Below are 19,694 nucleotides of genomic sequence, written 5' to 3'. Positions count from 1 at the left end.
ATTTCTTCCGCATTAGTAAAGATGTGATTAATACACATGGATTTATTTCCTGTGCTGTTTGCATATACCCTGGTAGGTTGACTAATTACCTGAACCAGATTGCAGGCACTGGTTTCAGTTTGAAGCTTTTTTTGAGTGGACAGCTTGATTAAAAACCAGTCAATATTTTGGTCACCCAGAAAATATACCTCTCTGTTAATATCACGTACACCATCAAGCATTTCACACGTACACTACATGACCAAAAGTATGTGGACGCCTGCTCGTCGAGCATCTCATTCCAAAATCATGGGATTTAATATGGAATTGGTCCCACCTTTGCTGCTATAACAGTCTCCACTCTTATGGGAAGGCTTTCCACTAGATGTTGGAATATTGCTGCAGGGACTTGCTTCCATTCAGCTACAAAAGCATTAGTGAGGTTGGGCAATTAGGCCTGGTTCTCAGTCAGCGTTTCAACTCATCCCAAAGTTGTTCAATAGGTTTTGAGGTCAGTGCTCTGTGCAGGCCAGTCAAGTTCTTTCACACCAATCTCAAAATACAATTTCTGTATGAACCTCGCTTTTTGCACGGGAAACAGGAAAGGGCCTTCCCCAAACTATTGCCACAAAGTTGGAAGCACAGAATCGTCTAGAATGTCATTGTACGCTGTAGCAATAAGATTTCCCTTCACTGAAAAACAGACCCAGACTATCATTTCTGCTTCACCAAACGTTAGTTGGCACTATGCATTCGGGCCGTCAAACCCAGATTCTTCCGTCGGACAGCCAGATTGTAAAGCGTGATTCCTCACTTCAGAGAAAACGAGTTTCCACTGCTCCAGAGTCCAATGGTGGTTAGCTTTACACCACTCCAGCCAACGCTTGGCATTGCGCATGGTGATCTTAGGCTTGTGTGCGGCTGCTTGGCCATGAAAACCCATTTCATGAAGCTCCCGACGAACAGTTCTTGTGCTGACCTTGTTTCCCGAGGCAGTTTGGAACTCGGTAGTGAGTGTTGCAACCAAGGACAGACTATTTTTATGCGCTTCAGCACTCGGCGGTCCCGTTCTGTGAGCTTGTGTGGCCTACCACTTTGTGGCTGAGCCCTTATTGCTCTTAGACATTTCCACTTCACAATACCAGCACTTTCAGTTGACCAGGGAAACTCTTGCAGGGCAGAAATTTGACGAACTAACTTGTTGGAAAGATGGCATCCTATGACGGTGCCCCATTGAAAGTCACCGAGCTTCAGTAAGGCCATTCTACTGCCAATGTTTGTCTATGGAGATTGCATGGCGGTGTGCTCGATTTTATACACATGTCAGCAACGGGTGTGGATGAAATGGCAGAATCCACTAATTTGAAGGGGTGTCCACATACTTTTGTATATATAGTGTATTATCCAGATATTGACTGTTAGCAATTGGTCTATAGCAACTTCCCACAATAATAGGGTTTAGGTGAGGCAGTTGAACCTGTAGCCATATCACTTCAACAGCATTTGACAAAGTCAATAGCTGTGTGTCATGCCATACTTGAGCTCTCCTTTGTTTACCTCTTCAGAACAGGTTGAGTCATGAAGTGTCACAGTTGATACAGTATTTGCCAATCACTGAAAAATGTCATAAAGCCAGTTTACTTACCTACAGCCTTCTTAAGTTCTGTCCGTCTCTTCAGTGTCTCTGTTAAAGTGTCAGGTGTGTTATGGTTAAAGAGACTGACAATTCTAATTAAAGTCTAATCCAAGTGTTCATTTACTCTTGGGCATCCTGTTTGTGTGTCAGCTCCCAATTCTATTAGGTGTCTGACAGAAAAAGGGCATTGTCTGCCCCAGGAGCAATGAGGTGCCTGCAGGTTTCCATCGTTGTCTGTGTCTCTGGCTATATGTCTCACAAACAGGTAATGAAGAATAGAAGCACCAATTATATTTTTGGGGAATCAATTAGATGCCGATTTACATGTTCATTGTGTTTTCACATCACAGTTCATGGACTACAGAGTGGCACCTCAAAGTTGTGAGGCCTGCTTTTTCAGGAAAGAACTGAAAACTATAGTGAGTGGCCAAAGTGGAAAAATGCAATAGAAAAGGTAAAGCCAAACATTTTCTGAACAACCTGGACTGAGGGGTAGACATAACATAGTAAATATAAATCTGTCTCCCTCCATTTAGTATAATATGTTACATTTCGTATGTTAGACATCTACAAAGTAATAGATATCATCCATTTTGTATGATATGTTAGAAATTACAATTAGTATGATGTTACGAAATGGAATTAATAAAAAATGTTAGGAATTTGCAATACTTATGATAGGTTATGAATTCCAGTTTGTTGTGGCTAACATTAGCTGGGTTAGGATTAGGGGTTAAGGTTAGGGAAGGGTTAGCTAACATGCTAAGTAGTTGCGAAGTAGCTAAAACGTAATATTTAGTTGCAAAGTTGCTAAATAGCTAAAGTTGTCAGTGATGAGATTTGAACACGCAACCTTTGGGTTGCTGGACATTCAAGTGAAGGCACCTATATACTAGGTTTGTAGCTAAAACGTAGCTAAACTCGGCTAGAACTTGTCTAGGCGACGCAAATGTCTGTGCCTCGATAACTCCTTTAAAAGACCTTTGCTTGAAAAACAAGAAAAAAGTGACAATTTGACTGTGTCACCGTAACAACAGCAAGTATACACTTCCTCAAAGTCGTCCGACGCAATCTAAGATCAAGAAATCTGGAATTTTGACGTTTTTGTTAAGTAGGTCTTGATTGCATAATTTTACGTCTAACTAAGATGTTCAGTACAGTATTTCTCGAGAAAGAAATGTGCATGAAAACTAGACGTCTCTCATTGAATGACGACTAGGCGTACTACAAAGAGTAGGACTGTTGAATAATAATCAACGAAGAGGCGTAGACTTCGGCTACCGAACTTCGACTTGCCTCAAGAAAAAATGTTTGCGCGAACAGTTGGAAAAAAACCTTCGGAATGGGTGCTCAAATCTCGGCGTTGAGGTAAGAAGTGTTGTGAGTGTTATATCTGAGTGTTGATTCTCATGTGGTTAACACCAGTAGGCTTGAAATTGACACCACCAGTTGAATAAATTAAGTGTTAACCAGGTGGTGGTGTTCTTACTCCACTGTGCTGAGTTCATTTGGGAGGGGCCTCATTATCATATTTCCCAGCATGCTTTGTTGCAGGTTGCTTTTTAGAATGGTTTGTTTTAATATCTGTTTCTGCATGCACATTGATTGATTTCATTGATTTTGTGCTACACAAAGATAAATAACATACATTTTTCTGAACTAATCCAATCTGTAAGTGGTTGGACATATTTCACCCGTTATTGAGATGGTTTAGGTAGTCACATTCATTAATCTTCCTAACCTTGGCAGCCATTCTAACTGTGGATTGCAGGTGATTAAAGGTTCCAGTTAGTGGATATCCTAACTCTGGCTCAAATCCAATAGGTATTATATAACACTTGGCAAGCCAGTGTAATATGACTTGCTGACGGCAGCCTACAAACCAGGAGGATCTGAACCCCAGGAAGATTAGCTAATGGGGATCCTAATAAAAATTCCAAAAGTATCAGACTACTTACCCATTAAGGTAAAACTATGATAAAAAAGGGATGTATTGTCAAATGTAATATCTACCTTTTTATAATAGGCTACATGAGTGAAAACTCTTGAATGCAGCAATCATCTCTCTGTCACTAGCAAACACAGTCATGGGTGGTATTGGTAAGTCTAAAATTAGCTTGAAAGGCACCCTGGGAAATAAATATGCAAATAAGGCTTTACACCCTACAGTGTTAAAGCAACACCCCAAAACGAGTTACTACAGGTGTAAATTCCCTAACACTTACATCAGCTGTTATAAAGTTTTAATTTAAATCAGAATATAATACACCCGCAGTGTTAGGGACCCAACATTTTTGGGGTGTTAGTTTAACAACACTTTGAAAATTGTTAGTTGAACACTATTTCAGTATATATACTCCCTCCCTCCCAGGGTTGTACCTTGCCTTCCCCACCTGCCCCTGCATCCTCCCAAGAGCTGCAACCCCCCCATCAGCAGAAGGCGCTCCCTCCCCATCCTCCGTATTTCCCTCCTGGATATATCTACCAGTGCGCAGCTAGTGAGCTCTTGGCACACCTGAATTAGGTCATCTTTTTTTTAACCAATACCTATGTCACATTAAGATTATATCAAATTGTTAATCTAGCTCGATGCTGTTTGGCTATATATATAAGATGTAGGGTTTTTGGAAGTTGGGCAGGGACTGTCTTAGTTTCAGGATGAAGCTGGTTCCTCAATTGGGGTGTCAGGACAGAGAAGAGCTTTGATTGGGCAGAGCAGGAGCTGCCCTCCCATAGGGGTCGGAGGGCAAAGAGACCAGAGCTGGCAGAATGGATTGTAACCACATGTGAACCATTTTATGTTATTCTGCTTTATTCTCTTTTATTTAAAAAAATAATAAATTACCTGGTATGTCATATTTTTATTTCAAAGCCTGTAGTTTTGACTGATGCTGGAAATTAGTGCACGCTATTGAACAAAAATATAAATGCAACATGCAACAATTTCAATTATTTTACTGAGTTACAGTTTATATAAGGACATCAGTCAATTGAAATAAATGCATTAGGCCCTAACCTATGGATTTCACATGACTGGGCAGGTGCAGTTATTGGTGGGCCTTGGAGGGCATAGACCCAGCCAATCAGAATTAGTTTTCCCCCCACAAAAGGGCTTTATTACATACAAACTACTCCTCAGCACTTGCCCATTCACGTCACTGGCCATAGACCAGTGCGCCGCGGTTCAGCTTAATAGAATGCTGTCACTGGCTCTCTAGACTAGGATATAATAGTTTTCTCTTATTGGTCGGCTTCCAACATCGCCGCCGGGCGAGTGTATAAAATGCATCATAGTCGCTCAAGAAGCGCAAGTCCATCTCTGGTCTCTGGGGTGCAGAGCAGCCAGCCAGCCTGCCAGCCTGCCTAGTTCTGCAAACAGTGTGAGATCCAGAGGAGGCGGGAGAAAACACCTGTTACGGAAGAATCAAGTCGACAAAGCAGCCTCCACGTCTTCAGTAAGTGTATTAAGCTGAATTCAACAGGTTTCTAAAATTGTGTATTTGTCTCACTCAAGGGTGAGTAATTAAATATATTCTGGCACGGGAGAGCATATGCTACGCCAATGGTAGCCTACGAACTTCTTATTTGCACTTGTTGCACTTTATTTTATGAAAGGCTAATACTAGGCAAATATACACTTCTACATTATTTATTTCTTATATAATAAATTGACGTTCTTACGATGGTAGGCTACACCAAGTTTTTCTAAAATCAACGGAGATCCGTCTTCATTCTCTTTAAAGGCAAAGTTATTATCAATTCAAGATTGTGCAAATTCATCACAAACTAGACCGGCGAGCATTTTGTCTGCATCGTCCATCTCTTATCAACATGAATTGACCACACAATTTAACAACCCTAGTCAAAACATCCTATCCTAAAAAATATATGTATATTATGATCCAAAAGAAAAAACAGATTTTGGAAACTACCCTATTTGATTTTATATGATTGTGTAGGATAGGATAGAATCCTATAGGACTGGTTTCAAAATCTGATATTTTCTTTTGGATTCAATTATTATTATTTTTAATCCTATAGGAATTTTTGACTAGGGTTACATTTTATTTTAAAATAGCTGAGTTATTTAAACGTAATAGTTTTTGATAGGACAGATAGGGAGACTGATATTGAAGTGGTTTAGGGCACAGACAGTCGGCCGAGGCGGGGCTCAAACCTCTGTCGCTGAGGGGGAATGTGGTCCGGAGTTTAGACCGCTACACCAGACTCCAGGACATTGATAGGAATTTTCTATTAGATACTTGTATATAACATCATATAGGATAGAATCATATAGGAGTCCAATAAGACTGGTTTCAAAATCTGATAGGATTTTTCTATTGGATTCTAATTGGACCCTTGTATTGGAATCCTATTCATTTTTTTGATGGGAATTGTATAGATATTTTCATTACATTCTAAAAGAATTATCCTCATAACTTGGCTATACACTATTAACTTGGCTGCTTAACATATGGCGCACCCACCCTCCAAATGTTTTAGACAATTAAGACGGGAGCCTAGTGGTTCAGATCGTTGGCTCAGTAACCGGTTTGAATCCCCGAGCCGACTAGGTGAAAAATCTGTTTATGTGCCCTAGTCGCACTGCTAAATGACAAATGTAATTACCTATGAAGGTGGGCACGTGAACTATAATAACTTCATAAGCAGCCAATATTGCCACTTGAGATGATGATCCTATATTGGGGAACCGCTATCTCGTGCACTTGTTTCCCCAAGTTCCAAGGGAGTAAACATCTGCGTCACACATTAACTGCAACAACAATAGCTATGAAACCTACTGTGATTGTTTTCAAGGTTCTTTACATTTGTGTCAAAAAAGGTGTGCTATTTGACATTACAGCCAAACAGCATCGAGCTAGATTAACAATTTGATATAATCTTAATGTGACATAGGTATTGGTTAAAAAAAAGATGACCTAATTCAGGTGTGCGAAGAGTTCACTAGCTGCGCACTGGTAGATATATCCAGGAGGGAAATACGGAGGATGGGGAGGGAGCGCCTTCTGCTGATTGGGGGGGGTTGCAGCTCTTGGGGGGATGCAGGGGCAGGTGGGGAAGGCAAGGTACAACCCTGGGAGGGAGGGAGTTGTGCGATTGTGCGGCACCATATGAGACTCCCAATCACAGCCGGTTGTGATACAGCCTGGAATCGAACCAGAATCTAACCCGTAGTGACGCCTCTAGCACAGAGATGCAGTGCCTTAGACCGCTGCACCACTCGGGAGCCCCCCATGTGAAACCCTGACTATTATATATTAAATGAAAGAAATGCTCGTATCTTTGTGTTACTGTACTAAATTTTTTATTTAGCTATGTAAAGATAGTGTACATTCTAAGGGGAAAACCCCCCAACATATTGTGTTTTGTATCATTTGTATATATACTGAACAAAAATATAAACGCAACATGTTAAGTGTTGGTCCCATGTTTCATGAGCTGAAATAAAATGTCCCAGAAATGTTCCACAAAAAGCTTATTTCTCTCAAATTTTGGGCACAACTTTTTTTAGATCCCTGTTAGTGAGCATATCAAAAAGCTGTTTAAACAGCATGATCATTACACAGGTGCACCTTATGCTGGGGACAATAAAAGGCCACTCTAAAATGTGCAGTTTTGTCACACAACACAATGCCACAGATGAGGGAACGTGCAATTGGGGCGGCAGGTAGCCTAGTGGTTAGAGCATTGGGCCAAGAGCACTGGATCGAATCCCTGAGCAAACAAGGTAAAAATATTTCGTTCTGCCCCTGAACAAGGCAGTTAACGTACTGTTCCCCGGGCACCGAAGACGTGGATGTCGATTAAGGCAGCCCCCGCACATCTCTGATTCATTTTGGTAGACTAGGTATCTCCCTTTCCCAATTGGCATGCTGACAGCAGGAATGTCCACCAGAGCGGCTGCCAGAGAATGTAATGTTTATTTCTCTACCATAATCACCTCCAACGTCATTTTAGAGAATTTGGCAGTACGTTCAACCGACCTCACAATCGCAGACCACATGTAACCACGCCAGCCCAGGACCTCCACATCCGGCTTCTTCACCTACGGGATTGTCTGAGACCAGCCATCCGGACAGCTGATGAAACTGAGGTGTATTTCTGTCTGTAATAAAGCCCTTTTGTGGGTGAAAACTAATTCTGATATGCTGGGCCTAGCTCACCAGTGGATGGGTCTGGCTCCCCAGTGGGTGGGCCTATGCCCTCCCAGGCCCACCCATTGCTGCGCCCCTGCCCAGTCGTGAAATCCATACATTAGGGCCTATTGAATTTATTTCAACTGACTGATTTCCTTATATGAACTGTAACTCAGTAGAACTTTGTTGAAAAAGGTGAACTGTACCGGTTGTCATACTGAAAATGAACTTGCAGCCTTGGATCACTCCTATATTGTGGTGATGAATGAAACCGAAATGAGTATAGAATTGTTGTTTCCAAACAACGAAAATGTTGTATTGTACTGGAACAAATTAGAGGTCGACCGATTAATCGGAATGACCGATTTAATTAGGGCCGATTTCAAGTTTTCATAACAATCGGTAATCGGTATTTTTGGCCACCGATTTGCCAATTTTTTAAAATTTATTTTTATAAATATTTTTTAACTAGGCAAGTCAGTTAAGAACACATTCTTATTTTCAATGACGGCCTAGGAACGGTGGGTTAACTGCCTTGTTCAGGGGCAGAACGACAGATTTTTACCTTGTCAGCTCAGGGATTCAATCTTGCAACCTTACGGTTAACTAGTCCAACGCTCTAACCACCTGTTTTACATTGCACTCCATGAGGAGCCTGCCTGTTACGCGAATGCAGTAAGAAGCCAAGGTAAGTTGCTAGCTAGCATGAAACTTTTCTTATAAAAAACAATCAATCAATCAATCATAATCACTAGTTAACTACACATGGTTGATGATATTACTAGTTTATCTAGCCTGTCCTGCGTTGCATATAATCGATGTGGTGCGCATTCGCGAAAAAGGACGGTCGTTGCTCCAAATTGTACCTAAACATAAATATCAATGTGTTTCTTAAAATCAATACACAAGTATATATTTTTAAACCTGCATATTTAGTTAATATTGCCTGATAACACGAATTTCTTTTAACTAGGGAAAATGTGTCACCTCTGCAACAGAGTCAGGGTATATGCAGCAGTTTGGGCTGCCTGGCTCGTTGCGAACTGTGAAGACTATTTCTTCCTAACAAAGACAGCTGACTTCGCCAAACGGGGGATGATTTAACAAAAGCGCATTTGCGAAAAAAAGCACAATCGTTGCACAACTGTACCTAACCATAAACATCAATGTGTTTCTTAAAATCAATACACAAGTATATATTTTTAAACCTGCATATTTAGTTAATATTGCCTGATAACACGAATTTCTTTTAACTAGGGAAAATGTGTCACCTCTGCAACAGAGTCAGGGTATATGCAGCAGTTTGGGCTGCCTGGCTCGTTGCGAACTGTGAAGACTATTTCTTCCTAACAAAGACAGCTGACTTCGCCAAACGGGGGATGATTTAACAAAAGCGCATTTGCGAAAAAAAGCACAATCGTTGCACAACTGTACCTAACCATAAACATCAATGTCTTTCTTAAAATCAATACACAGAAGTATGTATTTTTAAACCTGCATATTTAGTTAATATATGCCTGATAACACGCAATTTCTTTTAACTAGGGAAAATGTGTCACCTCTTCCCGCAACAGAGTCAGGGTATACGCAGCAGTTTGGGCTGCCTGGCTCGTTGCGAACTGTGAAGACTATTTCTTCCTAACAAAGACAGCTGACTTCGCCAAACGGGGGATGATTTAACAAAAGCGCATTTGCGAAAAAAAGCACAATCGTTGCACAACTGTACCTAACCATAAACATCAATGCCTTTCTTAAAATCAATACACAGAAGTATGTATTTTTAAACCTGCATATTTAGCTAAAATAAATCCAGGTTAGCAGGCAATATTAACCAGGTGAAATTGTGTCACTTCTCTTCCGTTCATTGCACGCAGAGTCAGGGTATACGCAACATTTTGGGCCGCCTGGCTCGTTGCGAACTAATTTGCCAGAATTTTACGTAATTATGACATAACATTGAAGGTTGTGCAATGTAACAGGAACATTTAGACGTATGGATGCCACCCGTTAGGTAAAATACGAAACGGTTCCGTATTTCACCGAAATAATAAATGTTATGTTTTCGAAATGATAGTTTCCGGATTCGACCATATTAATGAGCTAAGGCTCGTGTTTCTGTGTGTTATTATGTTATAATTAAGTCTATGATTTGATAGAGCAGTCTGACTGAGCGATGGTAGGCACCAGCAGGCTCATAAGCATTCATTCAAACAGCACTTTTGTGCGTTTTGCCAGCAGCCCTTCGCAATGCGTTGCGCTGTTTATGACTTCAAGCCTGTCAACTCCCAAGATTAGGATGGTGTAACCGATATGAAATGGCTAGCTAGTTAGCGGGTGCGCGCTAATAGCGTTTCAAACGTCACTGACTCTGAGACTTGGAGTGGTTGTTTCCCTTGCTCTGCATGGGTAACGCTGCTTCGAGGGTCGCTGTTGTCGATGTGTTCCTGGTTCGAGTCCAGGTAGGAGCGAGGAGAGGGACGGAAGCTATACTGTTACACTGGCAATACTAAAGTGCCTATAAGAACATCCAATAGTCAAAGGTATATGAAATACAAATTGTATAGAGAGAAATAGTCCTATAATTCCTACAACTACAACCTAGAACTTCTTACCTGGGAATATTGAAGACTCATGTTAAAAGGAACCACCAGCGTTCTCATGTTCTGAGCAAGGAACTTAAACGTTAGCTTTTTTACATGGCACATAATGCCCTTTTACTTTCTTCTCCAACACTTTGTTTTTGCATTATTTAAACCAAATTGAATTTCAGAAATGTATTTTAGTCTAAATTGATTTTATTGATGTATTATATTAAGTTAAAATAAGTGTTCATTCAGTATTGTTGTAATTGTCATTATTACAACAAAAAAATAAAAAAATCATAAAAAAATATAATATAATGGGATTCTGATTATGATGACAAAATCCTAAAAGATTTATCAAAAACCTTTAGGATTACTTTTGATTTCCAATAGGAAAAAAGTAGTCCAATAGGATTCCAATATGATTATGATAGAGGTGACACAAAATCCAATAGGAATGATTTTGATTCCCAATAGGAAAAAGTAATGCAATAGGATTCTGATTAGATGTGACATAAAATAGGATATTGTTGGGAAAATTACTAATCCTTAAGGATTTTTTGACTAAGGAATTTAACAGAAGAAATAGATTAGAATTTCCTATGGCTGTTGAAGTGGATCTCAGTGATGTGCTAAAGTGTTCATTTTGGCGTCACATTTTTAAATGAACCAAATGAAACCGTAACAAAATTAACTGTAGTTCTAAGATAAATAAACGTAATCTAGGCTACATTTGTTATTTTGACTAATGTACACTTTATTATTCCACAGGAGTAATTTGCTGTGCAACTTGTTTGCATAGTATAGGTTACTTACTGCAACATAGAATGTACTGTATGAGTAAATGTACAATAATAGTGTTTTCTTAGCCATTGTAAATCAGTCATGTCCTATGTAACTCTTATTTAGGCTGCACAAATTATTTATTTATTCAACAGCTCTATCCTGAATAATTATAAACTGGGTGGTTCGAACCCTGAATGCTGATTTGGTTGAAAGCCGTGGTATACCACAGGTATTACAAAATTATTTTATGTTGTTAACCATTTTATAATAGCGAAAAGGCACCTCAGGGGTTTATTGTCCATATTTCACACCCAATCGGTCCTTATTGATTAAATATAAACTTGACACATTGGGGTCCATTTAGTTGTTTTTCTAGTTTTTAGATTCAGTAAACCATTTCTGGCACAGATATAGTAACAGCTACAATGTGATTTTCTCAGTGTATTAATGAATATATTTCACACCAATAACTGCTGCCTTGTTTGTGCTTTTGTCTGCAGACAGAGAAACACCCCTGTATCTCACTTGCTGAAGCCCAGTGGGACCATGTGGGTTCTGGACAAGATCCGTGGGTCGGTAGAGACCACTGTACTCAGGCGGGGGGACAATGGGGACAAGGAGGGCAATACTCCAGCCTACAGCAATGTTCTCACCCCTGATAAGATCCCTGACTTCTTTATTCCCCCCAAGCTGGTCTCCTGCCCCCCAGAGCCTGACACCCTGGACGTCGTCAAGCCCAAGGAGGGCCTTTGGCTCTCGGCCTCTGAGCAGACCATTGGCAGTAAGAAAATCAGCAGTCCTCAAAGTCCTTGTCTGGTCGTCAAGCTGACTGGGGACACCAAGAACCTGCTGAGGGCAGCAAACCGTCACATCATCCAGATAGAGAGCGCTGATGATGTGGTGGCAGGGGACACTAATGCTGACCCTCAGTCTCAGACCGCTATGTCACTGCCCTACGTCCCCAAGACCCAGACTTCCTATGGTTTTGCCACTTTGATGGAGAGCCCCCACACCCGCCGCAAGGAGTCCCTGTTCCACTGTGACCAGACCAGCCCCCTGACCTCCCCCAACTGCCAGCGGAAGGGGAAGAGCAGCGTCAGCGAGGGCAACCACCTCAACCCCCCTGACTTCAATGCCTCTCACAACCCGTACCGCTACTTTAGCGGAGGGGAGAGTGACACCTGTTCCTCGGCTGAGTCCTCTCCCTTCAACTCCCCGCTGCTCTCCCGCTCTGCCTCGCTGCTCAAGATCTTCACACATGAGACGCAGGCCAAGGTGGTGAAGGCCAAGAGCAAGTTTGCCCGCCACAGCTCCTTATCCACAGACGAGTGCAGCTCGGCCGAGCCCAGTCCCAACGTGCTGCGGCGTCTCCACTCCCCTTCCCTCCACGGCAGTGGGCCGTCGGACCGTGAGCACACCATTAACCTGCACAATGGTGGCAGGGTGAGGCTAAGCGCCGACTACGATGCCGGCACGGCCCGCCTGCGCATCCGTGTTCGGGCTGCCGAAGAGCTATACGACAAGGTGTACGACATCAAGAGCATCAACTGCTGCGTGTCGCTGTACCTGAACCCTGGCAAGCTGCAGAAACAGAGGAGCACTATCATCAAGAACAGCCGGAATCCTGTGTTCAATGAAGACTTCTTCTTTGACTCTGTGACCTCAGTGCAGGTGAAGAACCTGGCAGTGAAGATCAAGGTGGTGAATAAGGGCACCAGCCTGAAGAGAGACACTCTGCTCGGGGAGAGAGAGATCCCTCTGGAGAAGCTGATCCATGACCTCTAGATTTGTCCTGGAGATACAGAACAGAACTTTGACTGACACTGAATGAGACTATGAATGATAAAGTGCATGAATGGAAGAGAAATAATTGGGATTGATGTTTGCTTGGTGCCCCACAGAGAACTGTCTGAAAGGAGCAGTTCATTTACAGTCAATGACTGTTTGGTCTGGTCTAGCAGCTCGTCTCTTAGCTGGTCACCTCCTCAACCTTCTCTTCCTTGAGCCTGCAGCCCTGCACAGCCCAACTTCCAGATCATGTGGTGGACAATCAAATATGGCACAGGTCAAAAGACACCTGCACATTTGATTGACTCACTTTTTGTACTCTCTTGATCTCAACGTTTTATGTTGCATGGTTGTAACTTAATGTGACTCATCCTCAGACGATTCAATGTTTATTCAGTTCAGCACTACAACACTTTTATGGATCAGTGGGTCTACTATATCCTGATTGTTGTTGCCATCTACAGTACCACCTGGAGGGAGGGCCAATCTGTGATGTGACCACAATGTCCCAAACCTGGAGGATAGAGATCAGACATCTCCGTATGCATCCTCATCCGCTTGGCATGAATATGTAAATGCAGTGATACATTAGCAGCTTACTTCAATTTCATAACACTCATAGACCATAGAGAGAGAGAATGCATGTAATTTTAAAGTGTTTACCAAGTGGTTGAACTTGATTTCATACATAAATGTGGTATTTGTGTGAGACATATGACTCAGTATGGTGTATGTGTGAATTTGTTATCAAGATACAACATTATGACTTGTTTGTTAATTGTCAATTATGTACTGTTCTCTGCTGGAGAGTGAATGATTGGCAGCCCCCCTGTGTAGACAAGCCACCAGATGAGTAGACTGAGAAAGGCAAAAAAATAAACAATAACACAACAATATTTGACATGAAGCATAGTCTTCTATTCTCTGCATGTGCTCTGTTGTCCTTTAAAATGAATTAGAATAAATGTGCTCTGATTGCAATTTCAAGTAGGAGACAGAGGTTGTTTCTGAAGATGGTTAAAGGGTCAACACATCGATCAGTCGTTGAGATATGTAGTCATCTAATCATGTCGGACATCACTGATATTTTACAGTATGTAGCCAGTTTTTTTGTGGGTTACATTACTTTTTGTGGGTTACATGTTTGAACCTCGACTATACAAAAGAGCTCTCCACAAGCTTATACTTTATATAACTCTTGTTGCTGTATGTGTGATCATTTTGTTATTGTGAGAAATCAGTATGATACTATAAAATAATTTATATGTGGGTGTTTATGCTATCTATACCTGCTGTACATGGGAGTGTGCTCACTGAGTTGTAACCAATCCCTTTTTTGGCTTACAACAGCATGACTAAGAAACATCAATACTCTCAGTAGATTTGATAAAACTTCATTTTAGTAGACCGGGTCAAAATGTAAGTGCATTTATGATGAAAATTCAATTAAGTCAAAAAGTGGGTAGAATATTTTTGTGACTGCCGAACAAAGCCTATTTTTGTAATTGATTGTCTTTTCTAGTTTCTCATATACAGTACCAGTCCAAAATTTGGACATCTACTCATTCAAGGGTTTTTATTTATTTTTACTATTTTCTACATTGTAGAATAATAGTGAAGACATCAAAACTATGAAATAACACATATGAGGTCTGGAGATTTTGGAGGCCAGGTCATCTGATGCAGCACTTCATCACTCTCCTTGCTCAAATAGCCCTTACACAACCTGGAGGTGTGTTGGGTCATTGTCCTATTGAAAAACAAATGATGGCATATCGCTGCAGAATGCTGTGGTAGCCATGCAGGTTAAGTGTGCCTTGAATTCTAAATAAATCACAGACAGTGTCACCAGCAAAGCACCCCCACACCATCATACCGTCTTTCGGATGGGACGTTAAACAGGTGTCCTGACTCTCTGTGGTCATTAAAGATCCCATGGCACTTATCGTAAGAGTAGGGGTGTTAACCCTGATGTCCTGGCTAAATTCCTAAGCTGTCCCTCATACCATTATGGTCACCTAATCATCCCCAGCTTACTGTTGGCCCATTCATCCCCTTCCTCTCCCCTGTAACTATTCCCCAGGTCGTTGCTGTAAATGAGAATGTGTTCTCAGTCAACTTACCTGGTAAAATAACGGTAAAAAAATTAAAATACCTCTTCCTCAATGCTTCACAGTGGGAACCACACATGCGGAGATCATCCGTTGAACTACTCGGTATCTCACAAAGACAAGGCGGTTGGAAGCAAAAATCTCTCATTTGGACTCATCAGACCAAAGGACAGATTTCCATTGGTCTAATGTCCATTGCTCGTGTTTCTTGGCCCAAGCAAGTTTCTTCTTCATATTGGTGTCCTTTAGTAGTGGGTTTTTTGCAGCAATTCGACCAAAAAGGCCTGATTCACGCAGTCTCCTCTAAACAGTTGATGTTGAGATGTGTCTGTTACTTGAACTCTGTGAAGCATTTATTTGGGCTGCAATTTCTGAGGCTGGTAACTCTAATGAACTTATGCTCTGCAGCAGAGGTAACTCTGGGTCTTCCTTTCTTATGAGAGCCAGTTTCATCGTATTGCTTGATAATTTTTGCGACTGCACCTGAAGAAACTTTTAATGTTCTTGAAATGTTCCATATTGACTGACCTTCATGTCTTAAAGTAATGATGGATTGGCGTTTCTCTTTGCTTATTCGAGCTGTTCTTTCCATAATATGGACTTGGTCTTTAACAAATAGGGCTATCTTCTGTATACCACCCCTACCTTATCACAACACAACTGATTGGCTCAAACGCATTAAGGAAAGACGTTCCAGAAATGAACTTTTAACAAGGTACACCTGTTAATTGAAATGCATTCCAGGTGACTACCTCATAAAGCTGGTTGAGAGAATGCCAAGAGTGTGCAAAGCTGTCATCAAGGCAAAGGGTGGCTACTTTGAAGAATCTTAAATATATATATTTTTTTTTGTTTAACACTTTTTTGATTACTACATGATTCCTTATGTGTTATTTCATAGTTTATTATTCTACAATGTAGAAACTAGTAAAAATATAGAAAAACCCTTGAATGAGTAGGTGTATCCAAACTTTTGACTGGTACTATATATAAAACCAGCCCAATGTACATTTGAACTAGGAACAATTCTCCAGACAAATGAAATCTGTGCTGCTAGCTATTTCACTGAACAGGCTAGATATGCAATGAAGAAAGATATTCAACCATATTCAATTAACTTTATCATAATGACTGTGCTTTCAGGCATTGGGCGTCAGTTGTGATTTACCCATTTCCAGTTAGGCTATGCTTCAAGTGATTTAAATCCTTTAGCATACAGCTTTGGCCAGACTTCCTTCCTGATTGTGTCAAGAGGTGAGTGTAGCTGGTGCATCGAAGTCAGGCGCAGGAGAGCAGAGATGAGTGGACAAAGCACTTTACTAAGGCATTCATTTTCACAGAACACAACTGCGTCACAAAACAAATGCCCAACGAACCAGTGAAGCAGCACAAAGTACAAAAACACAAGTACAAAGTACAGGCTGCCACAAAGCACGGGTAATAAAATAAACTGGCGCAAACCAGCCGGAAGCGTGCCAACCTCAACAATAAACAATTACACACACGGACATGGGGGGAACAGAGGGTTAAATACACGACATGTAATGAGGGAATGAATACCAGGTGTGTGGGAAAACAAGACAAAACAAATGGAAAAGGTGGATCGGCGATGGCTAGAAGACCGGTGACGTCGACCGCCAAACGCTGCCCGAACAAGGAGAGGAACCGACTTTGGCGGAAGTCGTGACAGTACCCCCCCCTTGACGCGCAGCTCCAGCAGCGCGCCGACACCGGCCTCGGGGACGACCCGGAGGGCGAGGTGCAGGGCGATCCGGACGGAGACGGTGGAACTCTCGCAGCATTGAAGGGTCCTGAACCCAGCATCTCTCCTCCGGACCGTACCACTCCCACTCCACGAGGTACTGAAGGCCCCTCCCCCGACGCCTAGAATCCAGTATGGATTGAACGGAATACGCCGATGCCCCCTCGATGTCCAGAGGGGGACGGAAGAACCTCCCGCACCTCAGATTCCTGTAGCGGGCCAGCCACCACCGGCCTGAGGAGAGACACATGGAACGAGGGGTTAATACGGTAATCGGGGGGAAGTTGTAACCTGTAACTAACCTCGTTCAGTCTCCTCAGGACTTTAAATGGCCCCACAAACCGCAGCGCCAGCATACGGCAGGGCAGGCGGAGGGGCAGGTTTCGGGTCGAGAGCCAGACCCGGTCCCCCGGTGTGAACACCGGGGCCTCACTGCGCTGGCTTTCTGGCACAGCACGGCCCGCTGAAGGTGAACATGAGCGGCGTCCCATGTCTCCTGCGCGCACCTGAACCAGTCGTCCACCGCAGGAGCCTCGATCTGACTCTGAGGCCACGGCGCCAGAACCGGCTGGTACCCCAGTACGCACTGGAAGGGGGAGAGGTTAGTGGAGGAGTGGCGGAGCGAGTTCTGGGCCATCTCTGCCTAGGGCACGAACGCCGCCCTCTACCCCGGCCGGTCCTGGCAATAAGACCTCAGAAACCTACCCACATCCTGGTTAACTCTCTCCACCTGACCGTTACTCTTGGGGTGGAAACCCCATGTAAGGCTGATCAAGACCCCCAAGAGTTCCATGAACGCCCTCCAGACCCTCGACGTGAACTTGGGACCCCGATCAGACACTATATCCTCAGGCACCCCATAGTGCTGGAAGACGTGTGTAAACAGGGCCTCCGCAGTCTGTAGAGCCGTAGGAAGACCGGGCAGAGGGAGGAAACGGCAGGACTTAGAAAAACAATCCACAACAACCAGGATCGTGGTGTTACCCTATGAGGGAGGAAGATCAGTAAAGAAATCCACCAACCAGTGCGACCAAGGCCGTTGTGGAACGGGTAAGTGGTGTAGCTTACCTCTGGGCAGGTGCCTAGGAGCCTTACACTGGGCGCACACCGAGCAGGAGGAAACATAAACCCTCACGTCCTTAGCCAAAGTGAGCCACCAGTACTAACCACTCAGACAGCGCACCGTCTGACCGATGCCTGGATGACCAGAGGAGGGTGACGTGTGGGCCCAATAGATCAGCCAGTCACGGACAGCAGACGGAACGTACAGACGCCCAGCGGGACACTGGTGGGGAGTGGGCTCTGAACGTAGCGCCCGCTCAATGTCCGCGTCCAGCTCCCACACTACCGGCGCCACCAGGCAGGAGGCCGGGAGTATTGGGGTGGGATCCATGGGCCGCTCCTCTGTGTCATACAGCCGGGACAGTGCGTCTGCCTTCACGTTTTGGGAACCTGGTCTGTAAGAAAGGGTGAAAAGAAAACGGGTGAAAAACATGGCCCACCTTGCCCGGCGAGGGTTCAGTCTCCTCGCTGCCCGGATGTACTCCAGATTGCGATGGTCAGTCCAGATGAGAAAAGGGTGTTTGGCCTCCTCAAGCCAATGTCTCCACGTCTTCAAAGCCCTGACAACAGCCAACAGCTCCCGGTCCCCCACGTCATAGTTTCGCTCCACCGGGCTGAGCTTCCTCGAGAAGAAGACACAGGGGCGGAGCTTCGGTGGCGTACCCGAGCGCTGAGAGAGCACGGCTCCTATCCCAGCCTCGGACGCGTTCACCTCCACTATGAATGCCAAAGAGGGATCCGGATGGGCCAGCACGGGAGCCGGGGTAAACAGAGCCCTCAGGTGACCAAAAGCCCTGTCCGCCTCAGCCGACCACTGCAACCGTACCGGTCCCCCCTTCAGCAGTGAGGTAATGGGAGCCGCTACCTGACCAAAACCCTGGATAAACCTCCGGTAGTAATTGGCAAACCCTAGAAACCGCTGCACCTCCTTTACCGATGTGGGAGTCCGCCAATTACGCACGGCTGAAATGCGGTCACTCTCCATCTCCACCCCTGAGGTGGAAATGCGGTACCCTAGGAAAGAGACGGACTGTTGGAAGAACAGGCATTTCTCAGCCTTGACGTACAGGTCATGCTCCAACAGTCGACCCAGCACCCTGCGTACCAGGGACACATGCTTGGCGCGTGTAGCGGAGTATATCAGAATGTCATCAATATACAACACTACATCCTGCCCGTGCAGGTCCCTGAAAATCTTGTCTACAAAGGCTTGGAAGACTGATGGAGCATTCATCAACCCGTAGAGCATGACGAGGTACCCATAATGCCCAGAGGTCGTACTGAACGCCGTCTTCCACTCGTCTCCCTCAAGGATACGCACCAGGTTGCAAGCGCTCCTGAGATCTAGTTTGGTGAAGAAGCACGCCCCGTGCATTGACTCAATCGCAGTGGCAATAAGAGGTAGCGGGTAACTGTACCTCACAGTGATCTAATTTAGGCCTCGATAGTCAATACACGGGCACAGACCTCCCTCCTTCACAAAAAAGAAACTCGAGGAGGCGGGTGAAGTGGAGGACCGAATGTACCCCTGACGCAGGGATTCAGAGACATATGTTTCCATAGCCACCGTCTCCACCTGTGACAGGGGATACACGTGACTCCTGGGAGGTGCGGCGTCTACCAGGAGATTTATCGCACAATCCCCCCGTCGATGGGGTGGTAATTGAGTCGCCTTCTTTTTGGAGAAGGCGAAAGCCAAATCGGCATATTCGGGGGGAATGCGCACGGTGGAGACCTGGTCTGGACTTTCCACCGTAGTAGCACCAACGGAAACCCCTAAACACCTCCCCGAGCACTCTCGCGACCACCCCGTGAGAGCCCTCCGTTGCC

General features: G+C 43.9%; 1 protein-coding gene across 1 annotated transcript; it reads left to right on the top strand.

The window, feature by feature from the left end:
- The first annotated feature begins 4,774 nt into the window (after positions 1-4,774).
- Positions 4,775-14,341, top strand: LOC106613803 (C2 calcium-dependent domain-containing protein 4C). Its single transcript, XM_014216427.2, has 2 exons — positions 4,775-5,070; positions 11,642-14,341. Exon 2 carries the CDS (start codon positions 11,688-11,690, stop codon positions 12,924-12,926), a length of 1,239 nt encoding a protein of 412 aa, XP_014071902.1. The 5' UTR covers positions 4,775-5,070; positions 11,642-11,687; the 3' UTR covers positions 12,927-14,341.
- Positions 14,342-19,694: the final 5,353 nt, after the last annotated feature.

The sequence above is a fragment of the Salmo salar genome, chromosome ssa10, assembly GCF_905237065.1.
Source record: "Salmo salar chromosome ssa10, Ssal_v3.1, whole genome shotgun sequence".
Taxonomy (NCBI): domain Eukaryota; kingdom Metazoa; phylum Chordata; class Actinopteri; order Salmoniformes; family Salmonidae; genus Salmo; species Salmo salar.
The sequence above is the reverse complement of the archived record's forward strand: the minus strand, read 5'-3'. Positions and strand labels throughout refer to the sequence as shown.

Bases quoted from the DNA above. Each gene is read 5' to 3' on its own strand.
- LOC106613803 (XM_014216427.2), top strand. From the start codon at position 11,688: ATGTGGGTTCTGGACAAGATCCGTGGGTCGGTAGAGACCACTGTACTC.